Genomic DNA, 21,106 nt, shown 5'->3' with positions numbered 1-21,106 from the left:
TTCTCTCTCTCTCTCCAGTTTAGTCATGAGCTCCGAGAGGCAGAGGCTGCGTGTCTCATTCATGGCTGTACCCTAGCTTCCGTCCGTGCCTTAGTCCACAGAGAGGCCATGCAGGGAACGTTTTAGTGAGTGACTGATCCCTGTGATTTAATTATTTTACCCATTCCGCAGACCTGGCCTCTTGCATATCTAGCCACCTGCCATTCATCCCCACACACATGCATGTCTCATGGCTGCTTTTACTCACCAAGTTGGAAGTTAACCTGAGTTTCCCCGAAATCCTTTCATACAACCCATCCCATTGTTCATAATCCTTTGACTCCCCACTGCCTGCAGGATATACCCCCTAAGTCCCCTGGGAGAATATTGCACATCTTTCTCTGTCAGGCTCAATCTTCACTACTCTTGTCCTGCCTGTCTGCCCTGGTAATTCACCCTCCCTTAATAATCCTGTCTCACAGAATCGGGCTTGTGAATTAGTGGATGTGGATGAACTCTCCTGGATATGCCATCGTCTCGGAGTTCAGTCCCTCCTTTCGGTCTGAAATGCCCTTCCATTCTCTGTGCTTCCCTTCTACTGTGTATTCTTCAGAAGCAACTTGGGTCCCATCCCACAGTAAAGAAAACTGTATGTATACTAATGTTTTTAGAGTAACAAACTGTGGACTGAGCATGAATTTTTGTATGCAAACTTTTGTTGTAACTCTGGACTGCTTCTGGACCTCGGTTTCCTCATCTGTATGAAAGGAGGTTTGGCTCAGCAGACCCTGAGAACTCAGGCCCCTGGTCTTCAGTGAACTTGGACTGCTTCGTGAACTTGCGTCTGAACACCCTGCAGGTGGGACTGTTGCCGAACCTAAGGGTTCAAGCTGGCAGTTGCATAAGACCGCTGGGCCTATGTGAGGATGCAGGTGGTTAGAGAGAATCCTCTGAAGATTGAGAGCCAAATGAACTGAAGCAATCTGGAATCTCCAGGCCTATCTCCATTTCAGAGATCATTGTGTCCATTTTAGGTAATGTGATTTCTAAAGTATAAACATATGTGATTTAATTTTTAAGCATTTGCATTCTGATACTTGGTATGTAGCTTTGGTTTTGTATACAGCATTAAAATGTCTCCGGTTCATAAAACATGACCATCTGGTGAGCCTTCTCTATTCACTTGGGTTTTGGAGGACTTCTAGGCACAGAGGCTTGTTTCAGGGAGGCAGCATCAACTGAAATATCCACAGCTGATATTTTCTGGGAGAGGTTAGGTTGTTCAGAATCACAGTTAGCATGTAGTGAAGCTGGGATTTCAATGCGTGAGTAATATAAGAGATGAAATGCCAAATGACAGAGAAAAGTTTTAAGACGGAATGTTTTTGATGGATGGAAGGGACTATTCCATTACCACTGAATTGATGGAATGAGGGCTTTGGGACAACAGAGGGAAAAGTTATTTTGGAACCCTGCTCAGACCACTACAGGCAAGTTAGGGTCATGGAGAGAACCGTAGGACAACTAGGTACCAGACAAACAGGAAAGGAGGAATTCTGGTTACAAAGGTAAGTGGCCTAAGATGAACTTCATGCCTGGGGCCAGCTAACTACCCCATAATTCTCTTAGCTTCAAATCAGTACAGAATCTTCTAGCCATCCAATGTCATGTGAAATATAACCATCCCCCTGCCCCCCCCACCAAATAGTCCCTGGCACAATTTTATATCTGGAAAAAAAAACCTGAAGCCCAGTTTTTATTATTTTTTAAATAAAGACCCAAGGAACCAAAGTTTGCCCAAAAAAGGCTGAGATTTTTATTTTAAATGTGTATGAATAAAAAATAGTGGAGAAACTTGAGCAGAGGACCAGGAGGCTGAGGTGGGAAGGAGGACACTTGGCTGGGGAGTTACCACAGTTTAACAAGTGCCCCCTGGGCTGAGGGCTCCTCACTCTGGCTTACTATCACTATAGTTCGTTTTCACCTTTGAAGATAACTCACTTCCTTGATGAAAATTTTCATCATGCTTAGACCACTTCTCAAGGACAGAGTTGTTTTGTGGGAAAAAAAATTATTTTGTGGAGAAACAAAACCTAAACATAATTACAGCACAATTTCCCAGTTGTTAGAATGGAAGTATTTTGGAGATTCTATGGTGCACTGGGGAGGGAGCTGAGATCGTCTGGGAGTGTCCCAGAAGACCCTCCAGGAAAGTCCTGCAGTGACTGAAAACTGTCCCTAAAAGCCAGCCTTTCAAGTTTCCCCCCTTTTTGTCTACAGATACAAGCACCAGTTTCTAAGGATGCTTAAAGCCACAGTTAAGTTTATTCCTTTGCTTGTATGTCAGCTCTTCATTTAAATGCTGCGTTTGTTTTAATTAAAAAACCTCTGTTCCTCAAAGAAAATTTCAAAAAATATTAAAGAGGCCAAGAACCTGCCCACCTCTCTACTTGTATATCCGTAGTTCCCACCCTGGGTGCACGTTAAAATTATCTAAATTCTTTCTGTTTAGCGTTGGGCATATGTTTAAAACCTCTCCAAGCGATTCCAAGTGCAACCAGACTTCAAACCTACTGTATAATTAACAATCTGGCTACTGGTTATTTCTTTACAGTCGTTTAATACCTAGGGCTTCAAATTTTCAAAATGATCGCCCTCATCCTGTAACTCCTTTTTGAACCATAGAAGGTATTTTAATTCTTTTTAATGGCTGCATGGTATTGGGCGGAAAATATATTAATAATTGCTATCAATTTTTTTTCTACGAAAAAAATTCTCATGCGTTCCATCCGTGTAGTCTTCATTTTATTTTTTAAACGGGAAACTTCCCATTAACAGAACTCTTTAAAAATCTGAGTTAGACACTGCTAATTTGTCCTCCAAAAACCGCAAAGTAACTTCTCCAGTTTTTGTTCATCCAACAGAGGTTTGTTCAGTGCTTTCCCACGAAAGAAAAATGCAGTTTAAATAAGGAACCCGCTCAAGCGCATGGGTACAGAAAGCTGGGTGAGAGCGCCAATCGCAAAAGGCAGAGCGCCAATCCCTTGCCGGCCTTTCCGGACCGCAACGCTCTTCGAAACCTGAGTGCGGCAATCAACCCTCCAACTTCCGCCATTCGCCGGCGTCCGCGCTAGCTCCGTAGTCCGTCTTCCGGAGGAAGGCCCGCCCCCAGGATGCACGCCTTCATCGCGCTTCCGCTGAGCTTTCGTTGTTATTGGCTGGATGCGGACTATATAAGGACGTCATTTCCGCCCGCCAGTCCTTTCGGCGCTACCCAGAGAGGGGTCCATACGGCGTTGTCTTGAGTGAGTTGCTTTTGGGTTACTAGTGGCTCCCAGGGTCAAGAGGACAAGCTTCCTGTTCAAACGAGGTGTGGGGAGGACCTGGGGTGAAAGTTTGCAGACCGAGTGCATTAGTCTCTGATAAGGCGCTCTACCGCCCAGACTGGCGGCCTACACGTGGCCGGGCCCGGGCCGGGACGTTCCCACTAGGCCTCGGGAGCGGGCAGAGGTTGCGCTCCCGCCGCGGAGGCCCCGGGCCGGGGTGCGGGTGGCCGGGGCTGCAGAGAGACCACCCTACGCTGCGCGCTAGTTTTGACTCAAATCCCGACGCTCGGTTGTTAAATCCCGAGGTTTATGCTCCAGTTTTCTCCATCTACTTGAGTTGGTCTCTTCCTTGTGCGTGGTGTTAAGGTTCTTGACGAGGTTTTTATTACCGGAAAGATCAAACTTCACGTTTCTCTTCTCTCAGTTCAAAATAACTTGGACAAGGAATGTAAAAAAATGTCATAACAGGCTAAGGTGTAGAGAGAAACTTAGTAACGAACAGACGCGAAAGTGCACTCGGGGAAGAAGGCAGGTGAGGAGCGCACCGAGAGCTTTTCAGACACACACGCACACTCCATTTCACTTTGATTTCTCCAATGGGTGGTTTCTATGGGAGGTTTCTTGAGTAGGGGCGAAGTACACTTTGTTGACATTGGATGGGATCTTGATTGCACCTGGTTCTGGAAGACACCGCACATGCTAAGAGCCATTTTCCTCCAAGAGCGCCCTTCCCAGAGGTTGAAAAGCAGTCACCTGCAGCTAGTATGCTCCTCCAGGCCCTGTGGATTTGTGGGCAGGGGATTCTATTCAGGTGTGAGGAGCTTTAATCAAAATCTATGTAAACACCATACTTCACACTTCATGGTCACATTAAGTGCAGAAAAAGGAGGGGGGGAGTTGCTTGATTATCTGCGTTTGAGATTATCCTTGATCTGGCCTTGTTTTTCTCATTTTAAGGAAAACTAGTAATCTTAGAAGGAATGCCGAAGGTACCACCTTCAATCTGCTTGAAAATACGCCTATTTACATCACCGTTGGTCACCTGAATATTCTCAGACATGGCTGCTCTTTCACATCTAACTCCTCTGTATCTTGAGTATTAAAAAGTCTCACTGTTTCCATTTAGTTAACTGGGTTTTTTGTCTGTCTGCACACCACTCTTTCAGCAGGATTTGATTTTTCAAGGTGTTGCATGGGTCTGTTAATGTTCTGTCCTATCCACTAGACTGACCCCACTGCCTGACACTGTAAGAGGTGTGGTCTGTGGTTGATTTAAACATTAAGTCACCTGACTCCAAAGAGTAGAATGTACCATCCTGCTTGAGTCCCTGGAGTTTAAAGGACTTTGGTTAACTATTGTTTTTCAGATTCCCATCGTAACTTAAAGGGAAGCTTTCACGATGTCCGGAGCCCTTGATGTCCTGCAAATGAAGGAGGAGGATGTCCTCAAATTCCTTGCAGCAGGAACCCACTTAGGTGGCACCAACCTTGACTTCCAAATGGAACAGTACATCTACAAAAGGAAAAGTGATGGTCAGTCATTGCTTTAGTGCTCTTTGCTTGGTCATTCCAGCTATAAGAACAAGTTTTGACACTGCTATTCTGGTACTGAGTTAAAGTGCTTTGTGAAATGTGACCCTTAGAGGGCTCTCACTAAGTAACAGATGAAAATTGATCTTTAGATTGGTAAGAAGCTTTAAAAGTATTAAGTGATCTGGTTGTTTTTGAAGGAACAATTCTGGACTCCAGTGGAAGAGTGGAAACTGGTAGGTTATGTGTCATGGGTTGGGCCTTGAATAAGCACAATGTAAAGATAAGGAGAAAGTTTAATAGCTTGAAGTGAAGTTGCTCAGTCATGTCCAACTCTTGGCGACCCCATGGACTGTAGCCTATCATGCTTCTCCATCCATGGGATTTTCCAGGCAAGAGTACTGGAGTGGGGTGCCATTTTCTTCTCCAGAAGATCTTTCCAACCCAGGGACTGAACCTGGGTCTCCCTCATTGCAGGCGGATGCTTTACCATAGCCTAGTTTCTAATAATTTATCTCCCAGAGTGCCTTATAATTTGTAGCTACCAATACGGGTTTGTAAAGCTGATTTCTGATTTGGGAACAAGCATTTTGGTTTTCATTTATGTATCAGGAAAAGAAAGGAAGCTTTTGATGAGACTGGAATGCATTAAGTTGTTCAGCTGAGATAGAAGCACGGAAGGATTTACACCTGTTGAGTGGCAAGGTTTAAGGGAGTTCGAGATAAATTTGACATGGTAGATGATGAGGAAAATAATGGTAGGCCACAAATAAGAGCTTCTTGGATTCTGCATGGAAGGCTTGAGAGTGGTTAACACAGGAGGATAGGAAATGAAAAGATGCATTTTGCACATTATTAAAGCTCAGAGTGGAGGCCAGTCTTGGCCAATGAACTGCTGAGTGTCGGAAGTGTGCTATATTAATGGCAGGATTTTCGCTAACACCAGTAGAGCTTGCCTCTATGACTGGAGTTTGATAGTACTCGCTGCCACATGACTTCATGTTTCTAGAAGAACATTACCTTACAAAGCTGGGTTCGCTCTTAAGAAAACCTTGTGTCCCCTAGGCATCTACATCATAAACCTGAAGAGGACCTGGGAGAAGCTGCTGTTGGCCGCTCGGGCCATTGTCGCCATTGAGAACCCGGCGGACGTCAGTGTCATCTCCTCCAGGAACACTGGCCAGGTTTGTGGCTCAGTACGCTTGGCTTTTGCTGCAAAGCCTACCAGTGTTTTGAGATGCATAGAAAAGCAGTAACAAACCCCAGAATTTATTTAAAAAACACTTGAAACTGGGCTGAGACAGAGGAATTCCCAAAATTAAAGATTGTTGCCATATTTATCACTTCACATCTGACACTGTTAAAATTCGTGTTGTATCATTGTGTATCTTCTTGAGCCGCTGAATTTCAGGAAAGGGAAAAGTGGCTCACTGCCATTTTCAGCAGTGAGCTTTGAAGGTTTAAAATGAAATATTGGACTTGCCTGGTGGTCCAGTGGTGAGAATCTGCCTGCTAATGCAGGGGACATGGCTTCAATCCTTGGTCTTGGAAGATTCCACATGCCCCAGGGCAGTAAGCCCACGCACCACCAAGTACTGAAGCCCCCACCCTCTAGGGTCTCTGCTCTACAGCAGGCGAAGCCACCACAAATAGAGAAAGCCCACACACACCAAGGGAGACACTGCACCCAAAATTTAATTACATTCAGGTTTCGTTTCTTTAAAAAAAAAACTGAAATACTGAGTTAAAAAGTTAGAGCTAAATGCCAGTTTCTTAGGAAGGGCTTCTGTCGATAGGGTACCACCACACTCTGTCACATCAGCAAGAGTAAGACTATTTGCCAGATTAAGTGAATAAAAATAGCTTCATAAACATTGTCTTTTTTCCCCTTCATTTTTTGAAACTTGCTCTAGGACACCACTCCATTCCCACTGATACCTGCAATCTTTTCTCCACAGCCGGTCCAGTGTTGTTTGTACACATTTTGATGATGGCCATTTTGAATAGTGAGAACCAGTTTCTCAGTATGAGGGGAATTTACTAGTTGCTATTGGCAAGCTGAAATTCTGCCTTAAATTTATTTTCAGTTACCCACCTCAGACATTTGCTGATGGCAGGCGTCTATTTACATCCCTGCAGGCTCTTGAAGGCTTAGTGTCCGTGGCCATGGTTTGAAAGTTGCTATTGATGGAAACGGCCACAAGGTGGCAGGATTTCTCTGCTCAAGTTGGTTTACTGGAGGCAACCACAGCCTTACTGTAACTCCTTATTCCTGGGTTCAAAGTTAAAAGTGAAAGATGCCAGAAGAAACGCTCAAAAGCTTGTCTGTTGTTACTTTTATTTTTATTGGAGTCGGGTGGGTTTACACTTTGGTGGGGTGTAGGTGTACAGCTGCATCTCGTCCAGTAACCATGCATGCTTGCCTCTGCAGTTCTCTTCCCATAGAGGGGACAAGAGCGTTGGGTAGAGCTCCTGTGCTATTCAGGAGGTTGTTGACGAATTTAGCATGTGATTCCACCTGTAAGTCATATAATGGCCTTTTGAGTCTCTGACTCAGTTTACTTAGTATGATCCTTACTAGTTTCATCCCTGCTTGCTGCCAACGGCATTTATTAAATTCGCCTTTTCTGGCTGTGTAATATTCCGTTGTCCCTAGCTACCGTTTTTTCTTAACCGATTCTTGTGTGGATGGGCATATTGGCTGCTTGCCTCTTTGGGCTCCATGTGTCTTTGTGAATTCTGGTTTCTTCCTGGTAGACACCCAAGAGTGGGTAGCTCTGTTTTTATATTATTAAAGAACCCCATTGTGGCTGTTTCCAATTTACATTCCCACCAGTAGAATAAAATGAGTATTTTCTCCACACCCTGTCCAGCGTTTATTGTTGGTAGATGTTTTGGTGATGGCTGTTCTGACTGGTGCTGTCTTGATTCCTTGGCTTCCCTGGTGGCTCAGATGATAAAGAATCTTCGTGCAGTGTAGCATACTCGGGTTAAATCCCTGGGTGGGGAAGATCTGAAGAAGGGTATGGCTCCCTACTCCAGTATTTTTGGCCTGGAGAATTCTATGGACAGTGGAGCCTGGTGGGCTAATGAGCATATTGAGCCTCTTTCCGTGTGCTGCTTCTAAATACAGTGTGAGGGAGATTTACCCATCAAAGTTGGCATTCTGCATGATTCCACCTCCTGCCAATTAATTGCCCCAGGCATTTCCTGATGACCTGTCATTTACAGCCCTGCAGGCACTGTGACTTTAGCACCTGAGGCCCTGGTTGGTGGGTCATTGTTGCCCAACACGGCCACAAGGTGACAGGATTTCTAATGTTCCCGGGTTGAAAATGAAACTGGTAGTTGCTAGAATGAGCACCCAAAGCCTTATGTCTTTATTTTTCTAACGTAATTTTTATCCTTTATTGGAATAGTTTTTCACAGTAACTTTTTATTTAAATGTTTTTTACCTTATTTTTAAAACGAAAAAAGTGATCAGTAATAAGAGGTGCTATTCACAAAGAGGATAGACATCAGAAACTCTTAGAAGCCTAACAACAAAGAAAGCAAAACTGTAAAGAAAAAAGGGGGGGGAATAAACATATAGTGAAACATTAACATTTCTCTGAGAATATTTTATCAAGTGCAGAAAAACAATTGGAGCAACTTGAATTATGTCATTAATTTAATTAGAATAGATTTATATTATAGTAATTTTATATCCTAAGATTTATTTAAAATTTTGTATTTTGCATTTTGCTATCAGATATCCACAGAACATTTGGAAAAACTGGCTAAAAGATAAACATTACTAAGTTTCAGAAGTAGAATTTATTTTTGTGTTTCAGTTATTCATGTACACATTATTTTTCAAATTGTTTTCCCTAATAGGTTATTACAAGATCCTGACTTTAGTTCCCTGTGCTATACAGTAAGCCTTTGTTGCTTCTTGCATACCTATTTTCTAAGTCAAGTGGAATCAAAATGTCATACGTTTTAGTTAGAAATTCATAAGTCTTCTAAAATATATGTTATGCATATTATTTATATTATACAAAAGCTTTACTACTATGTTTCATAAATGCTTGAGAAAGATCATTAAGCTGAAAAGAGATGGAGAAATTGGAAACCATAAACTAAATGGAATAGGAGCACTAAATATGAAATGGAAAAGTGAAACAAACTAGATAACAGTAAGAGATCCTTACATATAGTCCAGTTGTTTTTAAACATTAGAAACATATCTGGCGCACTGGCAAACAAAAAGCAATACCTGGGCATTTGTACTCAAAATAATTCTGATTTGCATCTGGATTTTAAGAAGTGATTACAGGTTTTTCCATTAAATGGTAGTTTTGGTGGTATAGAATTCTGTTATTTTTCTATTGGCTAGTCATGATAGAATGGTATTGAGTAATAGCTACATAATTGCAGTAGTGAAAGATGTTTATCAGTTTTCACAATCAAAAAATAAAAGATAATTACAATTATAAGCCATAATGGGAATATGATTAACTTAATATAAAATGATTACATGCAGTTTTGGGGGGGGGTCAAGCAGAGTGATGTGGTAAGTGGAAGTGGGTTCATGCGCGTGTTTTCATCCACCTGGCCGATCTGTGTCTTCTGGTGCATTTAATCCATTTACATTTCAGGTAATGTATGATCCTATTACTGTTGGAATTGTTTCAGGTTTGTTTTCTGTAGTTCTTTCCTTCTCTTGTGTTTCCTGTCTGGAGAAGTTCCTTTAGCATTTGTTGTAAAGCTGGTTTGGAGGTGCTGAATTCAGTTTAACTTTCTACTTGTCCGGAGAGCTTTTGGTTTCTCTACCAACTCTGAGGGAAGAGTCTTGCTGGTAGAGTATTCTTGGTTGTAGGTTCTTCCCTTTCGTCACTTCAGATATATCATGCCATTCCCTGCTGGCTTGCCGTCTCTGCTGAGAAATCAGGTGGTCGTCTGGTGGGAGTTCCCTTGCCACGTTGGTGGTTGTTTTTTCCCTTGTTGATTTTATCTTCTCTGTGTTTAAGGTTTGCCAGTTTGATTACTGTGTGTCCTTGTGTGTTCCTCCTTGGGTTTATCCTACCTGGGACTCTGCTTCCTGGGTTTGATTGACTATTTACTTTTCCATTTTAGGGAAGTTTTCAGCTATTGTCTCTTGAAATATTTCCTCAGGTCCTTCCTCTCTTCTTCGGGGCCTCTGTAATGGGAAGTTGGTGTGTTTAATGTTGGCCCATAGGTCGCTTAGGCTGTCTTCCTTTCTGTGCAGCCTTTTTTCCTCCCGCATTCTGTTCTGTGGCAGTGATCTCCTCTGACCCCTTCTTTCGCCTCTGCTGCTGATTACTGCCAGTGTATTATTTGTCTGTCTGTCTGTTTTAGGTCTTTGGTAAACAGTTCTTGCATCTTTTCAACCTTTGCTTCCATTCTTTTCCCAAGATCCTGCATCTGCACTATCGTTTTGAATTCTTTTTCTGGAAAGTTGCCTGTCTCCGGTTCGTTTACTTGTTTTTCTGGGGCTTTATGCTGTCTCTTCATCTGGGACATAGCCTGCTTTTCCATGCTGACTGACTTTCTGTAATGTGGCTTGTTTTCATCGCTGTGGGCCTGTGCTTGCTTCTCTGGGCTCTGATGGAGGAGGCTGTGACTTCTGTAGACTTGTGGTGGCAGGGCTCTGGTCAGTAAAGTTTTAATCCAGTTATCTGCTGATGGGGGCTCCCAGGGATTGTGCTCCCTCCCTGGTAGTTTTTTGGCCTGAGAACACCCAGCCTTGGGTTGCAGACTATGGTCAGGTTAGTGGCGACCTCCGAGAGGCTTTACATCAAGGAAGGACCTTGCAAGGCTGGTGCCCCCATCCCTGTGAGCCTCTGTGGGCCCACACCTCCACAGGAGGCCCTCCAACGAGGGCCGGCAGTTCTGGTTCCGTCTGCTGTGGGGTCGCTGCCTGCACCTCTCCCCTGAGTCATAGTGCACACAAGGTTTTGTTTCTGCCCTCCAAGACTGTGGGAGTCCTAGAATCAAACCCCATTGGTCTGCAAGGTCAGAGGCCCTGGGGGTTGCCAGACCCTTTGTTGGAAACCCAGCTGGGAAGCCAGATGTGAGGTTCAGAACCTTTGCAACAGTGGGAGAACTTTGGTATTAATTGTTCTCTAGTCTGAGTCACCCACCCGGCTGGTGTGGGATTTGGTCTTGTCGTGATTGTGCCCCTCCTACCATCTACCATCTCGCTGCGGCTTCTTTGTCTTTGGATGTGGGGTATCTTTTTGGTGGGTTCCAGCATCCTCCTGTTGTGGTTCTGCAACAGCTAGTTGTGATTTCGGGGCTCTTGCAGGAGGAGGTGAGTGCACGTCTTTCTACTTGCTGTCTTGAACCATGAAGTCAAGTTGATTGGCAATGCAGTGTTTGTTGTAGGTGTTGTATTAGTGTGAATCTGTTAATCCCAAACTCCTAATTGTCCTTTCCCCGATGATAAGCATAAGTTTGGCTTTTAATTCTGCGAGGGAGTTTGTCCCTGGTAAACTCGTGCTACCAACTTTGTGACTCCACCTGTAAGTCATTGTAACAGCAGGATGAGCACAGCCCTTCGCAGGCAGCCATTGGTGGGTGCCTCGGGCCCCGCCCACAAGCAGCTGTCAATGGGGGACCATGAGGGAAGCAGTTCAGCCGAGGGTCAGTAGTGTGTGGTCATCGTGTGGACCATGAGGCAGATTCAGGCCTTCTTATGGAGCCCCTCTGACTCACCCAGCCTTGGGCCAGCGAGTGAGCGGGAGGGCCCAGGGGACAGACTGGGGACTACGTCCTGCAGGGCTCCAGAGCCTTCACTAAGGCCCTCCACCAGCTTTGGGCCTGGCCCTGAGGCAGCGGTGACCTCGCCCTCCTGCCTGTTTCTGTGACCTAACGGCAGCGGCCCCTGCCTGGGTTGCAGTCTGTGGGACCTAGACCTCCCTCAGCTTTGGCGTGGCCTGAGGACACCGAGGGCCAGTTGGATCGGGTGCCTGGCTCCCTCAGGGATGGCAGCTGGGGGATGTGGAGACCTGGCCCTGAGGGAGCTGCCAGCTGGGATCTGCCACCTCTTAGCCAGGGCTGGGGCCTGGCCCTTTCTTGTCAAGACAAAGAATAACGCTCATTTGGTAAAGATTTACAGGAACATTGTTACCTGACCGAGACCAGACCTCAAAAGCAAAGGATCTGACATCAAGAAGTTTGCAACAACTAACCACACCCCTCCCTCACTTTTGCTTTTGCTGAAAGCCTTCAGTAACTTTAGGTGTTCTCAGGGCATGTGCCATCCATCTCCTTGTATGAACCTATAATAAACCCTTCTCTGTTCCAAACTAGTGATTAGTATAATTGGTCTCACTTGGTGTCGGGCAAACAGGCTTGTGGTTCAGTAACAGATGATGTTGGCCTTTGGTGTCTGATTTGTTCATTTAGTATGATCCTCACTAGGTTCATCCAGGCTTGCTGCCAGTGGCATTTATTAAGTTCTCGTTTCTGGCTGAGTAGTGAATATTCCATTGTCCCTGGCTGCCATTTCTTTCTCCGTTACCGTTCTGCTGTGGGTGGCATTTTGGCTGCTTCCCTATTTTGGCTGCTTCCCTCTTTCGGCTTGCGTAAATAGCACTGCAGTGAACTCGGGGATGCATGTGTCTTTGAATTCTTGTTTCTTCCTGGTAAGACACCCAGGAGTGGGGTGGCAGGGTCTTAGGGCAGCTCTGTTTCTGCTTTACTAAGGAACCCTTGGTTTACAATCCCACAAACTTGAATCCACACCCTGTCCAGCATTTGTTGTTTGTAGATGTAGGTGCTGGCCATTCTGACTGGTGCTAACCCATTTCTCAGTGTAGCTTTGATTTGCATGTCTCTACAAATTAGCAGTATTGAGCCTTTTTGTGTGTGTTTCTTTTAAACACAGTGTGAGCGAGATGAAACTGTTGAAATTGGCCTCCTGAGACTCTGCTGCTTTTTTTCCCCAATTACTCACCCCAGACACTTCCTGATGGCAGGTGTCATTTACAGCCCTGCAGGGCCTGTGAATGCTAAGTGCCCAGGGCCTGGTTTCAAGGTTGCTGTTGGCCTGAAATGGCCACATGGGGGCAGGATTTTGTGGAAGTGCCAGAAGCAGCACTCCAAATCTCCTTTCACACTACAGCTTTTTATTTTCTAAGTTTTTGTTTGTTTGTAATGCTTGTGTGTTCATTTGCTTGGTTGCATTGCCCTGGTTCTCAGTTGCAATCCCCAGGGTCTTTGCCCCTTGTGGCACCGTGGGGTATCTTAGATGTAGCATGTGGGATCCAGTCCCTTGACCAGGGAGGTTTCTGAGTTTTATTTTGATTGGTATAAAGTTGGTTTCCAATGCTGTGCTTGTTGTAGGTGTACAAGGTCGTGTCCAGTTATGTGTGTGTCACCATCTTCAGACCTGTTTCCATGGGATTAACATGTACTAATTTACAGGAAACCGGTAGGCACTGAGGCCAGCTGTTTAGCCTGGGGAGCCCTCCCCGTGCTGCACGGTAGGTCTCGTCGCCTATCAGTTTTGTATACATTGGTGTGTATATGTTAACCCCAAACTGGCTTTGGTCCTAGGCCTCGGCTGTAGATCCAGTCCCCCTGGGTTGTGGCAGCCTGGTGGTGTCTGCCGCTGGGCTCAGGAGGCCAAGGTTGCACTGGAGCTAGTGAGTAAAGGCAGAGGCTGCCCTGGTGACCCCGCCTCCTCTCTGCCACTGAACAGCGGCACTCGTCTGCAGCAGGACTGCGCTCCTTCCCCTTGAGAGTGTGTTTTGCCCCCACCCCCACCAGTCTTCTTGCCTGGTAGCCTCTGAGGCAGCACTCAGCCCTCACCTGGCCTAGCGGACACACACCTCAGGCTGCAGTGTGCAGCGCGGTGGCCCAGACCGTCTGTGCGGGTCTCTGTCCTGCCAGCACAAACCAGTCATCTTTGTACTGAGCGTCGGAACCTCCCTTTTTGTTCCAGGTAATATCCCTGCCAGTGAGGGAATGTTCCAGGGTAGCGGGAAACGTTTCCTCTTTTTCAGCTACCTCCCAAGAGGACTACTGGGAGTCTGCCCCACCTCCTCTTTTTTGCCTCCTTCAGCTCTGTTCTGTGGAGCTCTTACCTGCCCTTTGAGTTGTTTCTAGGTGTTGTATGTGCAAATGTACATTTATACATACATACAAACACACAACAGTGTTGGTGGAAGGGGGTGAATTCTTCTCAATTCTCATTTTACTCAATTGTCCTGATTAGGCCTCCTTGCAAGAGGTGTTTTAACTGGGCTTTATTCTCCTTGTGGCTGGCTTAATCACCCGAATTCTTTGGTGAGACACGTGGTTGATGGTTTTAATTACTGCTGTAGAATGAGCCCAGTGACCAGTCTGTGCTTCATCAGGGAAAATTTACTACCTAGATTACAGAAGTGCTCTGCTGGTCAGGTTCTACATGGTGTGTTTGCATTTTCTTGTCATTTTTTTAGTCTTAGGAGGAATTTGGACATAAAGGAGTCACTAGCCCGTTACTTGTAAGTGGTACTTGAACCAGGCTGGTTTGCCTTGGAACCAGCAGAAGTGAGGGTGTAGTGAGCATCAGCTAACCCGAGGGAAGAGCATCCCCAGCAGAGGGCCTGGGTGTGGGATCATGCTTAGCGTGTTTTTGTTCTGATTCTCTGTTTCCAGGCAATAAGTGGAAGATGGAGAGCAGTCTGCCTACAATGCAGGAGACCCGGGGTTGATCCCTGGGTCAGGAAGATCCCCGGGAGAAGGGGATGGCAATTCACGCAGTATTCTTGCCTGGAGAATGCCACAGACAGGAGCATAGCAGGCTATAGGCCATAGGGTCGCAAAGAGGCGCGACTTTTCATAGGACGATTAAATGCTAGCTGTTTTGAGGAAGGCTTTGGGGGAGTTTCCTGCTAGATAGCTTGCTTGGTGACATTGCAAAACTTGGCGGTGGTCCATATATCATTGCAGGGCTCCTGCGGCACCGTCTCGGGGACACTTGCTAACCCTTTGTTGCTGCTTCCAGCGAGCTGTGCTGAAGTTTGCTGCTGCCACTGGAGCCACTCCTATCGCTGGCCGCTTCACTCCGGGAACCTTCACTAACCAGATCCAGGCTGCCTTCAGGGAGCCGAGGCTTCTGGTGGTCACCGATCCCAGGGCTGACCACCAGCCCCTCACGGAAGCCTCCTACGTTAACCTGCCAACCATTGCCCTGTGCAACACGGACTCTCCTCTGCGCTACGTGGACATCGCCATCCCGTGCAACAACAAGGTAACCATCCATGACTGAACTGGCGCCGGACCATCCGTGCCCCACCCGCGGGCCTTCCTCTGCACATTGTTAGAGCTTGGAGTTGAGGCCACTGGCCGGTGAACTCACAAGTGTAGGTAGTGTGCTACACGAGGGGCAAGTTTTTCGCTAACACCACAAGGGTCTCTGGCCCAATGAGTGGAGTTGGATAGTAATACTTGCTACAAAAGTATGATTTTAAGGAGAGGTGAAAACATTTTTAAAATAGCCTGTTTTTTTTCTCTTCAATATTCCTAACTCTTTTAATCGTGTATCGTGCTCTGAGATCCTAAAAAGGTGGGTTACCTGTGGTTCAAATTGGTGGTTGTCACTGATCTCAAACCTGGCTACGCATAAGAACGGGGCAGAGGTTTTCTTTTATTTCTACCAGTATTCAGGCACTAACCCCATTTTGTTGTGTAGAGTGGAGTCTTAATTAAACCCCATGATTCCGGTGGCAGACAAGATGAAGAACCAGAGATAGAGAACAATCTTGGTGCAAACTTTGGGTTTTGCTTTAATTGGAGTACAGTTTTAAGTGTTGCATTGGTTTCTGCTGTACTAAACACTTAGTCTGCTCACATGGTACCAAGGGACCTAGACGATGAGGGGACAGGTCAGGTGGAGTGGGGGTGCGTATTACTGTTGGGGGGTTGCCGAGGGTCGCTTGAACCTGGCGCTCTTGCAGGGGGCGCACTCAGTGGGCCTGATGTGGTGGATGCTCGCCCGGGAAGTCCTGCGCATGCGCGGCACCATCTCCCGAGAACACCCGTGGGAGGTCATGCCGGACCTCTACTTCTACAGGGACCCCGAGGAGGTGAGCTCCGTCCACAGAGGCGTGTTGGCACTCACATAAGTACATACTGGGTACTCCTTACTGCCAAGAACAGAAACTAGTCTGTCAATGCATATGAACTAAAAGCTATTTCCCTAAACTAGATTGAAAAGGAAGAGCAGGCAGCAGCTGAGAAGGCTGTGACCAAGGAGGAGTTTCAGGGCGAGTGGACCGCTCCAGCTCCCGAGTTCACGGCTGCCCAGCCTGAGGTGGCAGACTGGTCCGAAGGCGTGCAGGTGCCTTCCGTGCCCATTCAGCAGTTCCCCACTGGTACGTATCAGGGTCCAAGGGCATCCAGCTGCTGGTTTAGAACTGCTCTTCTCAATCTGACGTATCTGTAGGAATAAAAGCAGATTGGTGCAGTGGGATTACAAAAGTAACTGGGGATGTGGCTGATGGCCTTCTTGTATTTTCTCAACAGAAGACTGGAGTGCTCAGCCTTCCACTGAAGACTGGTCTGCAGCCCCCACTGCCCAGGCCACGGAATGGGTAGGAACCACCACTGAGTGGTCGTAAGCTGTTCTTCCAGACACTTGTAGAACTTGGATCAAAATGGAAATCTGGCTGATGGAAATAAACTGTTTCTAAAAATTTTGTTCATTTAGTTCAGTCTATGGGACAGACACCTGGTATGAAAGCCTTGCCCAGCCTAGTGTGTGGCTTTGGGGGCAAGAGATGTTTCTGGGCCTCGGTGTCCTCAGCAGAGGATAATATTCACGGGGCTGATTCAGAGCAGCTGGTCCCGAGTCTGGGCATGAGGCCAGTGCTCATTCTATCACTTTGTCGTTCCTTAGCGTATAATTTTAAAATAGTTTCAAATATGCCATGCATGTAGTTGATCTAATAGACACACCTTTGTATTCTTGGAGAATGAAGGTCAAGTTAAAGCCCTCTGAAGCCAACTGAATAGGTTCCCAAGTAGAAGGTGCCAAGATGGGGAAACTGGATTCTCACTGCTGGTTCCTGAAGTCCTGAGCTCGCTCCTGTCATCCTCTGAAAAAAGTAAAGTGATTAAATCAATCAAAATACTGCCGTTTGCTCTGAGCAGCTCAGTGGCTCTCTTGTTTCCATGTTTCGGCCATTACCAGCAGCGCTACTCTGAGCACTGTACAGGTCCTGGTGCACGGAAATTTCCTCACTCTAGGTTCACCACCAAAAAAGTCCTCTGAGAGAGCAGCCACAGGCTTTAGCACTTGGTATAGAAAGCGCTATCCTTCCTTCACAGCTTGAAACTGCTACCTCAGAAATGCAGGGTTTGATTTGGCCTCCTCTTCCCACTGCCCTTCTGCGTCTGCTAAGGCCAGCCCCACACGGTCCGTCCTCTTTACCAGGGTTTCTGCTCCACTGCGGCGCCAGGCAGGGCAGCCCTCTTTCCTACTGTCTAGTTATTAGCTACTGAGTCCTCTCGTTATCAGACACATTCTACCCTAGAGCAGCCGCATCAGTCGCCCAGTGGGACTGCACTGACTCTAATCTAGCACAGAACTGCTTCACAGCATTAAGAGTTTCTCAGTATTATCTCTTTCAAAGAGGTTTGTATATCTTTGGTAAATACATTCCTACATTCTTGGGATGTTTTCAATCAGTCTTTCACAATTAGGGATTCTGTTAGATCCCTAATTTAAACGACCCAGACAAGCAGTAGTGAGTGGCACTGTGGCCGTGGTGTTTCTGACCCTGCCCGAGCAAGCCACACTTTTTGCACAAGGCAAGGGCTATATTACCAAATTCCATCCATGAAAAATATGTTGCAAAGCTGCATACCAAACAGCCCATTTGCTAATGGAGAACCCTCTGAACACCTACCTGTGCTGAGTGCAGTGGGCTTCACTTAGGAATAACCTGAGAGTTACCCTGTTCTGCCTCTCAAGGTAATTCAGCAATTAGCAAATCTAGCACACCGTTCTTCATTGTATCAGCAGTGAGGATGGAAACATGAAGGTTTGTCTAAAATGCCAGTGTCAGGCTATAGGAGGGAGAGAGACTTACTTGGGAGAATCAAGAGTCTAAAAAATCCTCTCGGAGGAGTCTCGCCAACTTGAGCTGGGAGAAGTTCTGGGGACTTCGGACCCTTTATCAGAGGCCATGGAGTCCCTTGGAGCACAGGCTGTCTGAAGTAGATACATACTCTGTCCAGCAGTTCTCGACTTCTGAAAATGGATTGGGGACCAGGAGAGACAGCCTGTTACCGTGAAGACGTGTATCCCACTTTGTGCCCATGGCTGCCCTCGCTGGCAGACAGCGGCCTGGGGCGCACTCCCTGCCCCGTGTCCAGACTGCGTGCATACCAGTGCGGACAGCCCTCACTGCCGAAGTGGCACTGCCATGCCCCAGCTGGGAGTCCTCTGCCACCTTCTCAGCACCCTGGTCTCTGCATCTCTTTCTACCAATACCTAATGCCAACCCAAGGATTCTGCACAAGGGCCTCAAGCTGGTGCGATACTTGTTTCAAAATCACTTTGGGAAGATTGTTTCTTTGTATTAGTGTTTTCATAGAGAAATCTATTGTAGATAGGTTTTGAAACAATGTCTAAAGGCTAATATTGTAATAATTGCTTTTGTAATTTAGAAATAGAACATAGCTTACTATAACACAAAGGGCAGAAGAAAAAAGACTTGGAGAGGAAATTGAACTGGAAGGACACATGAATTGATTCAGAGGGACAGAACTTCGGAATGAGCAGTTAAAATATACACAAACATCTAGTTGGAATTAATACATGGAGGAGGAAAGTCAGCATCAGAGAGAAAGGCTTGAGTATTTTCTTAATTTCGTATAAGTTCACAAATTGAGAAATTCCAGTGTGTGCCAAATGTAATCAATTTATTTTTAAAACCTGTCCTCATGGAAACAGCCAAACACAAAAGTGTTCTAGAACATCACCAAGGAGAAAAAGGACTGGCTGTTTGCTGTCAACAGTGACAGCTAGAACACAACAGAATGAGAAGAAATGGTCAGTACAGCTCAGTTACCCAAGAGTTAGGACACTAGCTTTCTTTGAAAAACCAAGGTAAATAGAAACCTCATGCCAGAAGGAAGCTGCTGTCACCAGTGTCCATTCACCCTTCCTTACTAACTGGTGCCTGGATTGTGAGCTGGGTGTAAGCTGAGAAACTGTTAGATATAATTAATATCTGAGGCATCAGTTTCTCAGCAAAGTCCTGTGAGAAAAAGCAACTTGAGGTAAATCTAGGCAGCCTGCAGCAGAAGTGGAAGAACAGAGTTCTGCTATTCCAAGAGGACATTCTGTCTGAGCTGCGGTGCACTCAGCCAGACGTTTATGTATGACCACGCAGCAATGGGCTGTGCATCTGAAGAGGCAGGCTGAAAGAACACTTTATCCTTGAAAAGCTAACAGAAAAGGGTTGGGTAGGATTAAAGGTGTTTTACAAATGTACTATAAAGATTTTGGTAACCATACCTTCTATCAAGAACTGTCCACTGGCTGGTCAGCCAACTTCGTGCGTGCTCAGTTGTGTCCAGCTCCCGTGGACACAGCCCACAGGCTCCTCTGGCTGTGGGATTTCGCAGGCAAGAGTACTGGTGGGTTGCCATGCCTTCCTCCAGGGGCTCTTCCTGACACACAAATTGAACCTGTCCCTGGTATTTCCTGTATTGGCAGGTGGATTCTTTAGCACTAGCGCCACCTGGGAAGCTAAATCGGTACATCATGGCATTATTTAGTAACCATCTCTAACACCCTCTTAAAGTGAAAAGAAAGTGAAAGTCAGCCATGTCTTAACTGTTTGCAACCCCATGGACTATGGAGTCCATGGAATTCTTCAGGCCAGAATACTGGAGTAGGTAGATTTTCCCTTCTCCAGGGGATCTTCCCAACCCAGGGCTCCTGCATTGCAAGCAGATTCTTTACCAGCTGAGCCACAAGGGCAGCCTGACTCTCTCAGGGGTATACCAAAAGACCCAGGTGCCCAAGCATTAGGACATGTGGACAGAATGCTACTGTGCTACTGGTGGAGATGTAAACTGATAACATCTGCTACAAATAACACTGCAGAGGTTTCAGTTTATCCCAATCCTGGGTCTACAGAAAACGAAGAGAGAGGTGTCCCACCAGTGCAACACTGTATTTACATAAGCCAAAGGAGGGAAGCAGCCACAATGTCCGTGGACAGAAGAACGGTAAGAAATGGTACCTAGATACAGTGGAATATTACTCAGGATGAAATAATGCCATTGGCAGCACCCTGGGTGGACCTAGAGAGGATCATAGTAAATGAGCTGAGAGATCAGTATCAAAAGGAGTTTCAAAAAGAGTTCAGATCATAAGTAGGATCTGAACAGTGGTGGTAATGGACTAGTTCACCAAGGAGAAATTTGCAAACACTTTTGATTACTGTAGGGTAAATCAAGAGCTTAGGATTAACATACATAAGCCTGGCATGCTACAGTCCATGGGGTGCAAAGAGTTGGACATAATTTAGCAACTGAACAAAAACATTGAGTACATATGAAGTTGATAATAAGAACCTGTGTACTACATAGGGAACTTGACTCAACATTCAACCTATGTGGGGAGGGAACCTGAGGAGGAAGTGATACTGTGTATAAATGCACAAGATGGTGTACATATACAACCAACACCATAAAGTGACAACTCCATTTAAAATAAGGAAATAGTAATGAGACAAGGTTTGGGGTGTTTCCTTTCTGCCAAGGAACTGGTCTCTAGAGTAACCAGCTGAGGCTAGGAAGAAATCCTGCCCCCTTGTGGCTGTTGTGGGTAGCAGCGGCTTACAAACCCGTACCCTGGACACTTAATATTCACAGGGCCTCCAGGGCTGTAAATGACACCTGCCCTTTTGATCAGAAAAGTGGAAAAAGAAAAAATTCAGATGGGGCACAGTGTCAGGAAGTCAGTTTCAACAGGGAAGTTTCCCTCTCACTTTTGGCTGCTGCTGCTGCTAAGTCACTTCAGTCCTGTCCGACTCTGTGTGATCCCATATATGGCAGACCACCAGGCTCCCCCATCCCTGGGATTCTCCCGGCAAGAACACTGGAGTGGGTTGCCATTTCCTTCTCCAGTGCATGAAAGTAAAAAGTGAAAGTGAAGTCGCTCAGTTGTGTCCAACTCTTCATGACACCATGGACTGCAGCCTACCAGGCTCCTCCGTCCATGGGATTTTCCAGGCAAGAGAACTGGAGTGGGGTGT

The 21,106-nt window shown here is 46.1% G+C and overlaps 1 protein-coding gene and 2 non-coding genes across 3 annotated transcripts; all 3 read left to right on the top strand.

Annotated features, from left to right (window-relative positions):
- Positions 1–3,233: 3,233 nt before the first annotated feature.
- On the top strand, positions 3,234–16,528 carry RPSA (ribosomal protein SA). The gene is made up of 7 exons (XM_052635859.1): positions 3,234–3,284; positions 4,673–4,838; positions 5,901–6,019; positions 14,836–15,081; positions 15,788–15,916; positions 16,039–16,204; positions 16,356–16,528. Exons 2-7 carry the CDS (start codon positions 4,706–4,708, stop codon positions 16,448–16,450), a joined length of 888 nt encoding a protein of 295 aa, XP_052491819.1. The 5' UTR covers positions 3,234–3,284; positions 4,673–4,705; the 3' UTR covers positions 16,451–16,528.
- Positions 5,680–5,830, top strand: LOC128058310 (small nucleolar RNA SNORA62/SNORA6 family). The gene has a single exon (XR_008200439.1). It is a non-coding gene; the product is annotated as a small nucleolar RNA SNORA62/SNORA6 family (small nucleolar RNA).
- Positions 15,140–15,289, top strand: LOC128058316 (small nucleolar RNA SNORA62/SNORA6 family). Its single transcript, XR_008200440.1, has one exon. It is a non-coding gene; the product is annotated as a small nucleolar RNA SNORA62/SNORA6 family (small nucleolar RNA).
- Positions 16,529–21,106: the final 4,578 nt, after the last annotated feature.

Source organism: Budorcas taxicolor, chromosome 1 (genome assembly GCF_023091745.1).
Source record: "Budorcas taxicolor isolate Tak-1 chromosome 1, Takin1.1, whole genome shotgun sequence".
Classification (NCBI taxonomy): Eukaryota; Metazoa; Chordata; class Mammalia; order Artiodactyla; family Bovidae; genus Budorcas; species Budorcas taxicolor.
The sequence above is the reverse complement of the archived record's forward strand: the minus strand, read 5'-3'. Positions and strand labels throughout refer to the sequence as shown.

What these genes read in the sequence shown, in the direction of transcription:
- RPSA (XM_052635859.1), top strand. Translation starts at nt 4,706, where the DNA reads ATGTCCGGAGCCCTTGATGTCCTGCAAATGAAGGAGGAGGATGTCCTC. An exon ending in CCTCCAGGAACACTGGCCAG is followed by an intron (nt 6,020 to 14,835) that starts GTTTGTGGCTCA and finishes TGCTGCTTCCAG; the next exon opens with CGAGCTGTGCTGAAGTTTGC. An exon ending in CCATCCCGTGCAACAACAAG is followed by an intron (nt 15,082 to 15,787) that starts GTAACCATCCAT and finishes GCGCTCTTGCAG; the next exon opens with GGGGCGCACTCAGTGGGCCT.